This window comes from Plectropomus leopardus, chromosome 16 (genome assembly GCF_008729295.1).
Source record: "Plectropomus leopardus isolate mb chromosome 16, YSFRI_Pleo_2.0, whole genome shotgun sequence".
NCBI classification, from domain to species: Eukaryota; Metazoa; Chordata; class Actinopteri; order Perciformes; family Serranidae; genus Plectropomus; species Plectropomus leopardus.
This window is the reverse complement of record NC_056478.1, coordinates 13,786,821-13,804,583: the sequence shown is the minus strand read 5'-3', so window position 1 is coordinate 13,804,583 and position 17,763 is coordinate 13,786,821. Positions and strand designations below refer to the sequence as shown.

At 40.7% G+C, this 17,763-nt stretch overlaps 1 protein-coding gene across 5 annotated transcripts in view; it reads left to right on the top strand.

Annotated features, from left to right (window-relative positions):
• The window catches only part of utrn (utrophin), a 239,026-nt gene that overhangs the window by 162,648 nt on the left and 58,615 nt on the right, over positions 1-17,763 (top strand). For all 5 annotated transcript variants that reach the window (XM_042503021.1, XM_042503022.1, XM_042503024.1 and 2 more), the window contains 4 exons: positions 2,268-2,346; positions 3,708-3,768; positions 13,586-13,647; positions 15,605-15,679. In XM_042503021.1, the coding sequence (XP_042358955.1) occupies positions 2,268-2,346; positions 3,708-3,768; positions 13,586-13,647; positions 15,605-15,679 (277 nt within the window). The remainder of the gene's footprint in view (positions 1-2,267; positions 2,347-3,707; positions 3,769-13,585; positions 13,648-15,604; positions 15,680-17,763) is intronic.

Here is a 17,763-nt window from a genome sequence, read left to right as displayed (position 1 = left end):
CTAATAAGCCAGATCTGACTGTGCAGTTTGATGATTTGGTTTTCATATGCAGACAGCTCCCATCTTCATCTCAGTGGGACAGTGGCCATTATAGCCATTAGTGGTCAGAGAGAAACGGAGCTATTGGCCTTTCTGTGGTTATTTCCAGGATCCCTGTGTGGACAGCTGTGATCTGGCTGCCATAACGCCTGAGGTGTGTGTGTCCGTGTGCGAGTCTCAATATTACAGACTGCCAATACTCTCCTGCCAGCCAGCCTGATGGGGCAAAGCAGCCCCACAGCCATGCAGGGCACAGGTGCACTGCCTGAGAGGTCAATACACAGCTTTCACACGGGTACAGGACTGACTGTGTGTGTGACTGATGACTCAAAGCTGTATGAAGCATCACCTTTCATTGAGTGCACTTCATGAAAAATTGCTACTAGCATTATTTATAAGCTTGCTGTATGTTTGTTGTTGAAATATACTTTTGAAATAAAAAAGGTCAACTGGAGCATATGATGAAAAAGAAATCTGTGGTGTCTTTGCACAGGTTGCTTTGGAAGCTGGTTTTGTCCTGGTTTTGATCATATAGAGGATATTACATGCAACATGAGACATCGGATATTGTTCAGGTTTCTTATCTGTGTGTCATACCAACATGTATTTGACCACAGTATATCACAATATATATCTGAGGGTATACTTCTTGTCGCCCACTCCTAATCTGTGCATGTGGCAGATATCTGCTTGTAGAGATTTATCCTGCAGCAGCATATTATGTTTGCATGTGCATACACATGACTTGATCGTTGTAGGGTTTCTACACCAGACTGATCTGCACAGTTTCACACACGTCTGACAGAAAAAATATAGTTTTAATCAATACAGCTGTCCACACCAGCCTATTAATGGCTTGCACCCACAGCCTATTCTAATTTATTGTGACTTATAGGAATACTACACCCATAAAATCATCATCTATATTCATGTGGGTTCATGAGAGGGAATATATAAACATATATACTGTATATTACCATATTTTTCCTCCATTGTTGTTATTGCTGTACAGCACTTGTACATGTGACGGTTGGTCTCTGACCCTCCTCAACTGTGAGAGGGTGGCTGAGTAAAAAGTGACAGTGAGGAGCACAGCAAAGTTGAACATTTTTCATCTCTTGCCGACCAGAATAAAACACCACACATGCAGTGCTCAACCAGAATAGACACTCAGTGCCTTGTCTAGTTGCTGATGTTTAGGCGTAGTGTAAAAATGTGATGTTCCCATTGCAAAGAATAAAAAAATATGCTTGCCTCAGAAAAAAAATGCTTTGGCGGGCACAGCACCCAATACCATCCTTCTACTTTTACTTTTACTTTGAATTACCTTTTAGCGTATGTGTTATTATCATTAGTTATTATTATTATTATTATTATTATTATTATTATTATTATTATTATTATTATTATTATTATTATTATTATTATTATTATATTATTATTATCATTATTATTATTATTATTATTATTATTATTATTATTATATTATTATTATTACTATTATATTTTTATTTTATTTATTTATTTATTTATTTTGTTGTGTGTTATATACGGTAAATGTTATGGCTTGTTTATGTTAGGAATATGTGCAAGACATGGAGAATTACGACAGCCATGCCGAGCGAGCTAATGGGGAACCTATCATTCATCCTCAGACAAGCCCTCCATCAGCATCTCCAGTTATCTGGATCCTCCATGCCTCTGGCAAGCTCGCCAGTGCTTTCTGTTGCTGCATCTTTATTTGGGACATCCAAAATAAAAAAAAAAATAATTAAAATGTGCACAAGATATATTTACTTTTATACCTGCAGCAGTACTTTATGTAAAAAAAAAAAAAAAGAAAAGATTTTAAAAAAAAAAAAAAGTGCTGATACCTTAAACCCTGGATTATAATTTAAATACAATGATATATATGTTTTAAACAGCTACACACAGGTATAACATAGCATATATTAACTGTATTCTCATTTAGATCTGATACAGTATACATTTATACCTGTGAAAGAAAAGTTTTTGAATTCAGGGTTTTATAGCAGCAACTTCATTTCCACTTTATTACACTGGAATTGAACTCATTCCAACCATGACACCAACTCCAGCCACTGTAAAGCTCTGTTTCTCTGAGTACAACTGTCAGACACACAGCTGACTGTCTTCTCTCCTGCCTGTCTGTCTGTCTGTCTGTCTGTCTGTCTGTCTGTCTGTCTGTCTGTCTGGTCATGGTGCAGGTGGCGGTGGAGGACAGACTGAAACTGCTTCAGGAAGCCCACAGAGACTTTGGCCCCTCCTCCCAGCATTTCCTCTCCAGTAAGCATGGTGCCAATTACCTCTCCTGGGGAATTAGAAACATTTGGGGGGAACTTGGTTTCTTCCACTCAGTTACACTGTTTCACATCCCCCCTAATTTTTTCATGTCCCATCTTCTAATCTTCGGCCATACGCTTCACAGTCACGCATACTCAGTGGATGTGTGGGCACACACACATACACACACGCGCAGTTTGCAGACGAGGCACTTCACTCCTGAATAATGCAGGGCTTAATTACAGCTCTCCACTGGCTCCCTTCCTCTTTCTCCCTCTTTTGAGTGGTCATTAGCAGAGAAAGAGGAACAGAGAGAGTTAGAGACAAAGCAAAAGAGAGAAAAGATAAATGCACGAGTGCGAATATTAAACAAAGCAGCCAGTCTCTCTCTCTCTCCCCGTGTCTCTCTCTAATGTCATTTTCTGTAATCATACGGCCATTAGTGTTCTTTCTGCTCCACCTGATTTGCTTTGCCGGCTGTCAGATACAGAGACAAAATGGACGGTGTGTGATTCAGAGCAGGTGGTAAGCTCGGCCCGCCGTGCTGTGTCACCAACAGACATGAATTTGCCAAGTAAGCCCTGCTGAGAGCTCAGCGAGTGCACCAGACAAAACAGCACTCCGTCTCTTCTTTCATCTTCCTGGCACTATGACACTATCTACTCCATCACACATTCGCTCTCATTACACTAGTAGCTTAATATTCCCTCAGGGATCAATAAAGTACTGCGTCCTTATCTTGCCCTATCCATCTCGTATATCTCCCAATCTCGCTTAATCTCTTTCTCTTACTGTCTTTTCATCTCTCTATCTGAGCGTAGAGCTGTGTCACGGAGGAGGGAAAGTGGGAGGGCGATAAATCACGCAACATTTCTGCTCAGTATTGCTCTTTAGAGCTTCTCAAGTCTTATATCTGGCTGGTTTTTAACAATGTATCAGCGTGTCATTTTGAAGATGTCCTTGATCTGTCAGTATTTATCGTTGTCTTTTGTATCCACAAAGTTTAACGTAAATCTGGACATGTGGCACCTTTTCTCAGCAGTTTTTTTTTTTTAATGCCCTATTGTCTCCCTCCTCCTTCTGTCTGCCAAGAAAGCAATACCCATTTACATTTTTTTCTCTCTCAATTTCATGCACAGTAAGAGTCTTTTTTTCTTTTTTTTTTACAGAGATAGACTTTGTTATCATGGAAGTGTTAGATGTGAGAATTATTTCAAGCCAAGCCCCAAACACTAAATGGATTACTGTACTGCACGGTAAAATTGTGCAGTGTTTATTAAGATGTTGTTTCGATTTTGACTGCTAGACTTATTGTCTTTCTCTCCATCTCTCCTCTTTCTTTATCTTTGTCTCTCTGTCTGCAGCCTCTGTACAGCTCCCCTGGCAACGTGCGGTTTCACAAAATAAGGTTCCATATTACATCAAGTAAGTGGCGAGAAACGGCTTCCATAGCCATCTTCTAGAAATTGTACGTGTGTGTGCATGCATGTTCGTAAACGTGTGTCAATCATTATTCTATTCTGGTTGGCATTCAGGGCAGAGCTGTCAGGATATTGCCTCCAAAAATTATTTTGCTTTTACACATTTGTTTTTATTTCCTTTTTGGGTATTCATCCCCATCTTCTTTATTAATGGTTCCCAGTTTGTTTTGTGCGTGTGATCATTTTACACAGTGCTTTATTTATTTGTCATCACAGGGTGCGTGTCTGAGTTGTGCGCACTTGAATTGATTGCACTCGAGTGATTTTCTTGTCTCTAACTTTTTTTGACTAATGTTTAAAGGTCAAACTACAAAGAATCATTTCATAAAAGCAAAAGTTAGAGAAGAGTCTGACAAATGAACAAAGTATGAAGAGAATTTTGTGTAGGAGAGTCTAGTCTTTCTTGTATTTATTACTCTCTCCAGTACCAAAAAAGAAGCAGCAAAATGAGTAGACAGTAAACATGGTGCGGATGCCAGGGAGGCAAAAGAATGTGAACAAATCTCAGTTCTCTTGGACTGAGGAAAAGGAGGAGAAACTGATGGAATTCTGAACTGAGTTGTTTTTTTAATGCGGCATGTAGTATCTGATCCACCAACCAGCACTTATTTTATTGAAAAATCCTAACTTCTGAAACTTTTCGTCTCTCATTTGCATGTTCAGTTTATAAGCTTATAGCATAATCGACAATAATACTGTCGACATATGACTCCTGTTATCTTGTGTTTCTTGAGTTATGTGTTTTTGTGGACACATAAAGAATAGTTATTTTTGTTATATTTCTTAAAGACAGATGGCGAAATGTTTTCCACCAAGAGCAGGAAGTGAAATAATCTGAAAAGGAATCTCGTTGTCTTGCAAATAGTGCCCCTGAAATATCATCAGTCCTTGCAAAATTAAATAGTGTGTGAATGAAAACTTAAGTCTTTTTAAAACTATTTTCAAAGTGTTTCCTCAAAGTCTTCTAGCATATGTTGGGCATTAGATATGTTTTGTAATCACTGTTGGGGTCTTAAACCCCAGGTCTGGAGCTGCTGTACTCAAACTGAGATTCAGTCTTCAGTCGACCTTAGATTGTGAAGTTTGTGGAGATTTTGGCAAAAGACTTTCCTTCTTGAATGCGCCTTATGAGTAATTTATGAGCAAGTTAATGCAATCAACCCTAAATATACCTAATAGTCAGACTGCCGTGTGATCTTTGACGAATAACTGTCATCTTTGGAGCGAAAAAATGGATGAGTATGTAGATTTCCAATTATTCTCTTCAAGGTAGGCACAAATGTGAGCAGTATGGTGCTCGTGGAGTTGATTTTTTTATTTTACATTTCAATTATGTTCATAGTTGACTGTGAAATAGCCCATTATCTCCATCATCATTCCATGAGGAATGTAGTACTTTTCAACATCTTCACATTAAAGCTCTGACTGTGAGTGACCTCTAACATACATCGCCCACAAATGGACAGGTAGCTATTGTTCCAGGTAAATTCTTTGCACGTATATAATTTATTTCACTTCCAATTAGTAGCTCCTTTCTTTCCATTTGCTCCTGTGAGTTTATTAAAATTCAGGCTGTTTCACCTGCACATTTCTCATTCAGTCCAACATTAAAACCTCCTTCTGAATAGATAATACCTGTCTGAATCCCAGGGCAGCTTCCCACACTGTTTTAAGAGTGATTATAACAACTTAAGCTTGACGTCTGGCTTTCTATTCTAACTTTTTTGCCAAACGAGGCCAAACAGCAGGTTTCTATTAAAACAGGGAGCGAGGAAATCTGTGCTGGTGGCAACCAAGACAGCTTCTCTGCTGTTCAGGAAGTGTCATTTCTGAAAGTTTGAGGGACCTCATTATCCAGAAACCATGTAACTGTATGTCAGTAAACTGCTGACTTACCAAAACCTGAATTTACCCTTATTTCAGAAAAATCTTTGGATAGCAGTTTCAGCCATCATTTGTCAGTCCTGCTTTCATAGTTTACTTCTCTCATTTCTGTTGGGACACTGTCACAGCCTCACTTTGTGATTTACAGTGATAAAATGAGTGCAACTTTCAGGGCTGCCCCCTTAAATCGCCGTGTGCCCTGAGTAGAAATGTCACCCTCTCAGTTAAATTGTCAACTCCTCATTTTTTAAAAATTCCCCCTGTGCCATTGTCCACAGAACAACCCACAATAAAAGCTTCAGCTACATAGATTTACAGTTCTGGTCTTGTCTTTTTATAAGTCAAACGTCTCCAAAAAGTTTTTTTGTGGAGACTTTATAGGAATACTTCAACCATAAAATGATAATTTGTATATCAAATATTCAACCCCCTTCGATCTTAGTTTTTCTCACATGCCCCAACGGTGAATGACAAACCCAAAAACACTGAACATTCTTGATGAATTGAAGTAAAGGGCCACATTTAACAACATAAAAACAAAACATCCATTTGAAGTTTTCACACAACTCATGAAGTAAAATCCAAGTCTCATTTATCTAGTCATATGCTCGACATGCTTTTTCACTAAAACCTTACTATTTAAAATACTTATGCAAAAACAGTCTAACGCAAAGACAAGGAGCTCAGCTGGACAGGTTGTGAGTGAGTGTGTGAGTGTGTGTGTGTGTGTGTGTGTGTTTGAACTCTGGTCAATAGAATACACAGAGAGTTCAAATGCATGCATTTGCTCAAACGCAGTACATGTATGCAGAAGTGTTTTTAAAGATATGCTGTGCAGGATTTCCTGAAAGAAACAATGTATAATCTTACATGGAAGTAATCCCTCTTGTTCATATTTTATGACTCACTTAAAGTGTGAAGTGGTGTACTTTTCTGCAGAGAATCTGCACTGGGATTTATTTTTGAATTTCTTCTTATTTTCTGTGTCTGAGACCTTTGTGGGCCTGTTCCCATATAGTGCCAAGGTGAGGTGGAGGCTTCATTAGGTAGTGACCAGGTAGCAACCAGGTGCCAGACAGCAGCAGGCATCCAAGTGACACAGTGCCAGAAAAAAAACAGAGATATAGTCAGGTGAAATGCGAGATAAAACTGAATCTGGGTTTGGCTCTGCATTCACTTTCTTTGGCAACCATGTTTACATAAAGTAACCAACAACCCTGCCTAGAACATCATTAAGTAGTAAGGTTTTAGCACAAAAGCATGTGTTTGGGAAGCACTGAGCATAAGACTGGATAAATGAGACTTGGATTATACTGCATGAGTTATGTGAGAACTTGTAAACAGATTTTTTGTTGTTAAACACAGTCCCCTTCACCTCAGTTCATCAAGAATGTTCTCTGTTTTTGGATTTTTCATTCACTAATGAGGCATGTGAGAAAAAACTGTTTTCTTCACTAATTCAGTTTAACACCCAGTAAGTACTTGATATACAAATGGTCATTTTGTGGCTGAAGTATTCCTTTAAACCTGCTTGAGATTAATAAAGTTAGATTATTGTCAGTTGGTGCACATTCAGGACTGTTTTTGAAAACTTTTGCTGTTGGTCCCTTAAAGTGCCTTTTGAAAAGCTTGTAAAAACACTTATCAATCATAAAACCAGCTATTTCAAACTTTTGATTCAGTTTATTCAGTCCTATTGGAAAAAAGAATGTTGCGTTAATTTGGGAGGAGGTTACGATAAAATGTTTCCAGACAGGCAATAAAGACACAGACAGAGATGGAGAAAAAAAGGGATTTAGACAAGGGGGGGGGGGGGTGGATACACCTGCGCTGTGTTTGGGCCTGCAGCTTGGCACTAGAGGGGATCAGAGATGAAAGCCGGAGAAAGGCAGCGACTCAGAGGACAGGCTTATAACTTTAGAGTCAACAACAGCCTGTGATCACAGATGTGCCCAGCCATTGAACCTGCATCCGCCCACTCACACAAACAAAACACATGTGCACAAGGGCATCCGTACCAAACAACACAGACATATACATTAAGACACACAAATGGAGATGCACACTCTCTCCTTGGCAGAGAAATGCTTAAACAGACTCAAAGATTCACACGAACTCCAACTGGAACCAAGCTCAATCTCAAATTAACCAAACACACACACCATTTTGAGCACACACCATATGTTCTGTCGATACCCCTAGGTTGGTTGGACCAGGTTTTTCTGCTCGGTGGCGGCCGGGGTGTGCCTGGGGAGTGGCCAGGAGGTGCCACCTCATTATGATTGGCTAGTTTGAACTGTTTGACAAATCAACTGAATTTTCGGTTATAGGTGCAATTCAGTCTTAAACCTGGGAGGCAGTAATGTGCCAGACTACTGTCTAGCCTGACAAAAGGTTACAGAAGAGGAAGAAGATCTGTATGATTTGGAGTGAAGCTGCTGAGCAGAGTTTTATTTTACATTTGTGTGGTGTCTGTTGTGTTGTGATTGGTAGGTCTATTTATCTTTTAAACAAAACAAACTGGAGTGTAAGACACTGCAATTTGTGTGATTAAATTAGGTATAGGGAGTGGAGACAAAACTGGTAAATTAAATCTATGCTGACAAGTGTGCCCACTGTAGTGCTCATACTTCACACCACCCCTGCATTAACCCTGGATTCCACCAGCAGCGTGGCAATGGCATCACGTCTTCGGTGCTGTTTTTCTCTGTTTTCCATGCAGCTGTTTATCCCATTGGGAGAGTATCAGAAGCGGTGCGTCCTGCCGGCTGATACTGTAGACTTGTGCATATTTCGTCATTTTCCCTTGATTTTCTGGTATTTTTTTCTTGGTTATTATGATTCTACCGTGGCTGAGTAGGCTACATGTTTTAATGCTGTCCTTTTCTGTTTGTTTAGATTATGTTTATTGATGTTTTTATTCTCTGTGTTGTGCTGTAGCCTACACTCCCACTAGGAATGAAGTAGATTTTGGCTGTGTTTCAGTCAAAAAACATGCTCATCTTGATAATTATACAGATCAGTATGAAAATAAATCCAGTTAGAGATGGAATAGAAAGAAGATTTGTGTCTGTATTTAGTTTGAAAACATATCCATTTCAATAATTATACAGATAAATAATTAATAATTCAATTCTGAACAAAATAGATGAAAACTGACTTTCTGTCTGGTATGATCTGTTCTGTGTGGCCTGACGTGGCTGCTGTCCATCTCTGGCAAAATAGATTCGGCACATGTTTTGCACAGAGCAGAGCAGTCTGGGACGCTGCTAAGACTTTCCAAGGCTCACCCAGTGGAATCATGGGCATTGTCTTGAACATCCGCGATCAGCTCTGGAGGCTGTGCCATGGCTGTAATGTGCCGTTGACAAACCTGGTGAAATTTAGGGGTCATTCTGTGTCCCACTTCGGCACCCCATTAAAAAAAAGTCTTGACACGCCACTGGTGGTGGCTCCCACATTAACCTTAAATTGCCTCACTGAAACATGAAGAAAAGAATCAATCCTCCTTCAGTTTTTACCTCAGTGTGTGGCTTTTCTTTCATATTAAAAATGAATATAGTCTGCTATGCTGTACTCTCCCCTCTCCGTTCCTCCCTCACACATAAATATACATGCAGCCTGGTGCACACTCTTGCAAACCCACTTAATTTGCAGCTTGAAAACTGAACTCTAAATCCATCTCCAGGACTAATCACAGGTCGCTTTCAGTGCCGTGACATTCTTGGGACAGCCACGTCAGTCTTTGACACATTCATTTCCCCAAACCCCTCCTCGTCTCCTCTTCCATCTCCTCTCACACTCTGCCTCCTTTCTTTGGGCTGACAAAGGCCCCCTGATTAAAACTGCGCCTTGTCCACCCCCTGTAGGGATGAGTTCAGGCAACATATTGGGGGGGAATCAAATGGCTTCACAGAAGTTCTGCGCCTGCCATCTCACGCTGGCAACCTCACATGCTGTCCCATTTCACCCATTCTGGCACTCGTGGGGAGAGCTCACACGCCTCGTAGGCTTTTCGAGTGGAAATATAGCAAGACTGCGTCTCTGCAAAGATTACAGAAAGTCTCTGCATTCTGAGGTTTTTCCGGATGTGCTGTCTGTCTGTGTTTTTGTCAGGAAACATTTTGTAGGGTTGGTTGGACCTAACAGAACAGACAGCCGTTATACACATGACTGGACTTTATGCACGGCCCTTTCTCAGGGTGTCTCTAAAAGTTAGTTTTGAGAAGAATCCAAAGCTGCTTGAAGTGTATTTCAAAAGCAGAATACTGACAACTTTCGAAGGGGAGGGGTTAATTTTTTAAGAGCTAAAAAAAGAGGCAGAGTAGGTGGGGTGAAAGGCAGAGAAAGACAGAAGATGTCAGTTGGTGAATGCAGGCTGATCTCACCTGTCAGACATTTCGTGATAAGTCTGGCAGGTCGCTGTCACCGCAAAAAAAAAAAGTTCCTTAAATCTTCCTCCTACTTGCTCAGATATTTGACTAATTCTGTCTCTTTGGATATTCAGATACACAAGTAATCATTCATCTGTAAACTCATGATTATTCATGATGCTCCCTCAGTGCATGACAGTGACAAACTCCAGGCTGACACACAGCAGAAGTGTTTGCAGCCAACAGTTTGATGGGAAACGTCCACCCCTTGGACCATAAGGCTTTGACATTTTCTGATTTTTCTTTCTTTTTTACTCTTTTTCATAGTCAGTGGTTTTGGGGAAATTGTTGTTATGGTTAATTATTGAGCAGCATGGAAGAAGTGAATAATAAGTAAAACCTCTTCAACTTTCTGTTGCACTCTGTAGCAGCTGCAACTGGCAATGCTACACCAAAAATGTCAAAGGAAATAGCAATTATTTTTGATAAGCTTAATTGTTATCATGGTGACCTGTTACTTTGAGAGGGTCAGAGTACAAGTCTTTGTGATGTTTTCAGCTGTCTACTTTGCTCGCTTGTGAGGGAAAAATCTCATAAAAACATTTTGTAGACGGTTATTTTTTCCCCCTCACATTACCCGAGTGGCTACATAAATTTTATCCTTCCTCCGCCTGCTGCATAGTCCCCACCCGCAACCTCATTTGATTTGTCGATGCTTGCTGCGAGATGTCATTCCATGATGTTTATGAAGCAAATGTCACATGCAGTGCAAAGACTCAATAAGCTTCATCCACAGAAGCCCCTGCTCACAGTTAGCCACCTCCTGAAAAATCAGGAAAATTACCATTTCTGATGAATTCTGTTGATCTGCTAATCAGAGAGTTGTTTGAGCATGTGCCCCTCGACTGAGGAGGTTTACAGGGTGCTTTCACATCTAACCTGGTTGGTTGGTTCACTTAAAAGGAACTTGTTTCAACAGTTATGAAAGCCATTAATCTGCAAGCCGAGCGAGCAATCATTACTAGTAACTAGCGTGCACTAGGGACTATTATGACTACCCAATACCACTGAAATAAGTGACCTGTAGAAGCTAGGGCGGTTGCAATAACCACAGTATTACTATACATTGTTATTGACACGCAAACTATAAAGGATGGCAAACTACTGATATAACCTTTTTTTTTTTAAAACAGGAACCCCTTATATTTACACTGTGCTTCAAACACCAGCAGCTTGATGAGTTGCTTTAACAATAGTTAGTCAATAGATAGTCAATGTCATATAAAAAGCAAAAATATACCTTATGATAGCCGATTTATATATTCTATCATACTGTATACTGTGAATCCCTATGACATTAAGCTTGCAGCTCTTGGTTCATTTACAAAAAGTGTTAATACAAACAAAATTACTGGTGCGAAAGCAGCTGTAGATTGGACAAACCTCGCACTGGGTTTATGGTTCACCATGGATGTACTTCTGTTGTTATCGCCAAGAAGTTTTCAAATATCTGCCAAAAAAACCTGTTTTTGTCTCCTACTCTTTAATATTCTCTGATGCCTCTCCTCTCGCCTAGGAATGTTTCCCGCTGTGTTATCTAAACTGTAGCAGCTTTGTAGTAAATGTGCCAACAGTTTGCTATTTTTCCCTCCTACATACAGGACAACAAAAAGATTGCTTAGGCATTACAAAGGGAATGCATTGACAGGGAAGAGTTGAGTACAGTAGAACCTGACAACTCAGCTGTCCTCATTATGGCATTCATGAGTTGTGGATATAAGCACAAGCTTTCTAATCTTTTTGTTGATGGAAGGTTTGTATGTGTGTAAATACGATACAGATTTTGTGTGTACTGAGTCGATTGTGTGTCCCATCATTGTACCGGCTCTGTCTTGTCTCTGATGTACCCTTCTACACTTCAGTGACAAAAATCTTTTATGGTAATAGCTGTTGACCAATGATCCTGGATCGCCAACATTCTTATACATATTAGCAAATCCCCCGACTCGGATTCATTGAAACCGTTTATCATTCAGGCGAGCTCTTTGAAAAGTAAAACACGGGCCTGTCCTCAGCACCAGAAGGCCCAGGCATTAGTGATGTCTTGCAGGTGTGAAAGGGGTCATCGTCTGTATGGCCGTTGAATAGTGATGAACATCCGCGTACGAGGAGGGCTCCTGCCGTCCACTTCAGCACCTCAGTTCACTGTCAGCACTCCACTTCACTTCCTGCTGCCTGTCAGCGGAGACCGAGCCGTCGCAGAAACCACAGGGGAGCATCTGCATTCAAAACAGACTTTATTTAAAAAAAAAAAAAAAAAAAAAAAGTCTCCCTGAAATCTTCTCAAATATTCCTCACAGATCTGAGTGCGGCCTCTGACAGCCAGACGTCTTGAAATACACACACAAACACACACACAGCTACATCACGGCCAGCAGAGCTCAAATAGATGCACTGATTGGCAGCTGCAACTTGAGGAAAGTCAGATTCTTTGCTGCCCTGCGTGTGAAGGCAACCATGTTTGATCAGTTGTAGTGCGGTTGTATTTTATTTATTTTTATAGTGTTGGTTTTTCAGTGGTTTTGGTTTGTTCATGTTGTTTTGTATGTGTGTGCATGAGCGCCTGTATTTGTGAGCTTCTGTCTGAAGCAGAAATGTAAACAGGGAGTTGAGACTTGGTCCCTTCATTTTTATGTCCCATGTGTTTGAAAAGACAGATGCTGTAGTGATGAGAGAGATTCACAGTATGCGTCTATGTGTGTGTGTGTGTGTGTGTGTGTGTGTGTGNACTCTATAGGTGAGAGAACCAGGATAAACCAGTTTGACTGCAGTATATGGATGTCCCCCCTTTGATAGGCAGACGTCGCTCAAGGCTTCAGGTCCCCTCTTGGCAATTTCTTTAAAAAATTGTAAAAATCACATTTGCAGTAATATTGTGAAAGAAGACCTCAAAAGTAAATTTTCAATTCTAGTTTTGTATTTTTAAAATGACTGCTAATAAAGGTTCCCTCTTGGATAGTACACTTAGATAGTCCCCTATTATTCATGTTCGCATGTATGTGTGTGTGTGTGTGTGTATTTTCTTGCTGTTTCTTTCAGAAAGCCTTTTTGGCTTTTGTGTGCGATTTATGATTTGTGGATTTATGGAAGAATCTGTGACCTCTGTCCTTAAATTGCATGCAAAAACAAAAGAGTTTGCCATGAACCCCTGAAAAATGTTTGCACACATCAAGTGATGATGATAATAATGATGTTCGCTTGCGCGCGATTCCAACTGTGCCCAGGTTTTTGGGTCATGCTATTTTGTGTGTATGTTTTTGTGTACCTTAGCTTTTAAAGTAGTTTTGTCTGTCATTTTCTTTTGTGATAAGCCTTGAGGGCGTTTGTCAGTATCTGTGTGTGTGGGTTTTGACTTCAGTGGCTCCTGTTCTGTTCTGTTTGTCAGCTTTGGTGTTTGTTGTGTTTCTCAGTCTAATGGTTCTCCTCTCTTGTGGTGGTTTTCAGTCATCAGACACAGACGACCTGCTGGGACCATCCAAAGATGACAGAGCTCTACCAGTCACTAGGTGAGAAACACACATTCACTCTGTCTTAAAAATCCTGAAATAATCTTGACCCCAAAGTCTCTCAGAAAGTTTGGGTTTCAGCTGGCCTGTTTTAAGATATAGAGTGCTGTAGGAATGAGTCCTGGAACGCTGAAAGTCAGCATTTTAGCAGTCTTGGTTCCCTGGTCTGGAAGTCAATGGGCTTTTTGAATGGGTTTATGGTTAGATGCCTGAAATAAGATCTGTAGTTAACACAAGCCTAAAAGATTTTCATTTTTTGTAGTATGGTGGAGACATTAAACGTTATCAACCTAAACTACAGAATTAGCTGTTGCATATACACTTAAAAAATGACAAAAGTTTTGTTCATTTCCAAAGATTATATTGCTGAACAAAACGTGTAAGTAATATATTTCTGTTGGCCTGTTTTTGCAATAATCTAAAATCCAGTGGCTTTATTTAAAGGGAACTAGGGGGGTGTTCATTTCTGCATTGGCCTACAAATAAATGTCATCTCTGCACCACTCTGTTGCACACACTGACTTTGAGATTTCCTCCACTCCAAAACAATGGAGGTGAGTTTTTTGTGCTGCTCCAAGTAGTAATACATCTCATTAAAAAAAATTCAACATCAACATTCTGTCCAGAAACCATGTTCCCGTCAGTCCTGATAATTCACTGAGCTGTTTTATACAGGGTTCCCCATGTTCATGAAATTCTTGGAGGTAATAAAATTAGAAAAACTGCTCTCCAGGTCTGAAAATGATTTCAAATGAAAAGAATGTTTCACATATGTTTTAAGTATACATTGCCTCTGCTATTGTTGAAAACATGTTTACATATATCCCAAAAAAAACCTGACATTACATGAAATATGCTCCTTGTAGAACCGATTTAAAATCTAGTGCTGTGCTGCATTCACATTGGCATATGCAGCTAGTTGGCGAGGGGAATGTCTGAAGAGCGAGTAAATTTAGCAAGCGCCAGCAGTTTACTCATTCACAAATGCCTAGGAAGGGCGTGTTTAATCATGTATGGCTATCAAACAACAAATGTAACACACTGCTCGAGAGAGGCAGACCCTTGCTGCACTGAAACATAAGATGTTGGCAACATGGAAAATGGCTCTGGTCAGCCATGCTAAAGGGAAAAAACAACCAAAAGGCCGCTCAACAGACCGCCACCTTTGGCACATGTTTCACGCCTGCCGTAGCCACTGTTTGATGTCAGTTGTATGTGTGGACACAAAGGCATTTCATTCCATATTTTATGCTTCCTTTTTGCCACAGCACCTTGTAAAGGGCACACTGGAGTCAGAGCTACATGATCACACCCAGTGATTACTATATAGGCCTAACTATGTTATACTACTTAGATAAAGTCATGGCAATTGGGTAAAATGTTATGTTTTGAAAATCCATTGTTAAAATGTGTGGGAACACTATTTACAGCATTTCTTCAGTAAAAAGTTTTAATGCAAAGTTTTCTAGTGTGCGCACAGTTTTCTTGTGAGGGATCGACAAAATGTTGCAGACCCATTTCTCTCTACTTAGTTTACTCTTTAACTTGATGAAAATTGCACCTTGATCTTTTCGCTCCCTCTCCTGCCCCCTGTTAATATCCATATGCATGTGTCTGTCCCAGCGGGGTGGCTAGTATGACCGTTCTTTAATGAGCAGCCGGATAAGTAATAAGCTGTGAAACTTTGGGAACGTTTGCTGTAGGCCAGCAGCTCAACAAATAGCACCGGCCCCCGCTGAGACCGAACTCACTAACCTAATTACACAGTCCACATTAGCCACCCCTCCCCTCGGTCATCTCCATAGACAATAACTAACAAAAAGACAGCTTTCATTGAAGGTAGAGGTCCTGCTTATGTTACCCAGTAGCCAGATTTCTGTTGCACTTTGTTTTCTGATTTTCTGCCTCCGTTTTCTTTTTGTCCATCTACCTTTCATCCCTGTCTTTATCCCTGTAGCGGACTTGAACAATGTGCGATTCTCAGCATACCGAACAGCCATGAAGATCCGCAGACTACAGAAAGCACTGTGCTGTAAGTACCCACATACACACACGCACGCATGCACACGCACGCACAAGCACGCACACGCACGCACATGCACGCACACGCACGCACACCTTAATACCTACCTACAGTTGTGGTCTGCTTCTTTTGAAGTCTGGGTGCAACAAGGGGATGCAGTAATGATTTGAAGCTCTGCCAGATGCTGTGCCAGAAACTGCGCAGGAGCCAAGGAAATTTTGGCTTTAAAATTACACACAGTGTGTCAAGTGTGGATGTGTGAGTGATTGTGACCATGCACAGTCACAGCTGGTGATTGTGTTAAGCCTGTTGAGCACAGCCTCATTTGGTGTACACAGGTGGGATTTTTTTACGCTGTGCTTTTTTAAAATTTCCAACGCAAGAGCTGCTGTTTTGTCGTTTCTAATGGAGGCTTTGATAAAAGTCGGCTATTACCTACAGTCTCAGGTGGCTATCAACCCCATCCACACACACACACACACACACACACATCCTCACACACACTGCAGGTGCATGCAGACTCCCCCCTTTGTGAGGTTTGCATGGCAGCTGCGCTCGCTACAGTGTAATAATGGTGACAAATGTTAACTATTATCCAGCTGTTGACATTATTATAGCAACACACAGTGCGAGCCCACACTGCTCATTTACATCCTGCTGTTTGTAGGAAGTTTGCTCTGCATGCATGAAACAAACAAAGTATAGCATGTAGGTGTGTATGCAGCGTGGGCCCGTGGACCAGGATAATTGTGGGTATCAAAGTGTGTTATTGTGTTGGTTGGTTGTTAATGAGTTTGAATGATTCAGGAATTTTAGTTTGCTATCTCATATTGGCTCTCTGATCGCATGCGTGTGTTTGTGATGGGAATGCATTAGCCTGAGTGATTTCGACTTGGGGCACTGCAATTCAATTTCATCCATTAGATTAGAACAGTCACAGCGCAAAACAGGCGCATACAAACACACGCACACACACACACACACACACACACACACAGACACACACACAGAGCAGCAGGATCAGTAGTTATTAGCCTGGATTCATGTGGAATCTTTGCTGGGAGACCCGTGTGTGCGCCTGTATGAATGTTTTGTAAATGTGTGTGTGAGAGATGGCACACACACACAGACACACATGACAGGGATACTATAAAACGTCTAATTGGGTTAAGTCTATGCCAGGGGGCCGGTGAAGCACAAACGAGCTTGCTTGGCATCCCGCTAATGTGCCACATCCTCTCATATCTCGTAGCTTCATATCTAAGCTAGAGAGAAAAAAAAGTTTTTGCTTTTTGACAGCAATGGCTGCACCCGCTGTGCCCGCTCCACGTGGATACACCCCAGTAATTAGTGCTGTCTGGGGAAAAGAGGGGTAACATAAGGCAAGGAGCCATGGAGGTGTTGACAAGGAGCACGCAACAGGGCAAATGAGGAGACTTAAGTGGGGAGGAGAGGTGAGCGAGATGAGGGCTGTAGGAGAGGGAGTTTAAACGGTTTGTGGAAAGAGGTCAGAGGGAGAGATGAGCAGAGCAATTGAGGGTTCATTCCTCGTAAAAACTTTGTCCATTGTTTCACTCCCTAGTATATCTGTAAAAGTTTTTGAACCTTTTAGTAGCTGTTGGATGGAAATACATTATATGGAGTAGGTCTACAAGAGTTGTTATTGTTCTATATCCATGCTAATTAAACATCTGCTGCAGAAAACACTCTGTGTATTTGTTTCACCACATAGCACGGTCTACATGTTTTGAACAGAGTTTGGGGCAACTGTTTGATCTTTTCAGTGGATCTTCAACAAAGCATGACATAAGAGTCCCATCAGGAACGGAGCCTGCCTTTAAATGGACAGTACACTCCAAAATTAAAAAATACATTTTTCCCTCTTACCTGTAACACCATTTATCAGTCTAGATGATTCTTGTGTAAGTTGCTCAGTGTGGGTGATTTCAGCCATAGGAATGTCTGCCTTCTCTCCAGTGTATTAGATTTAGATCTCACTCAGCTTGTAGTGCTCAAAGTGACAAAAAATACATAAAAAAAAACTCAACATCAATGTCTTTTTCCAGAAATCATGACCCAGTTGCCCAAGATAA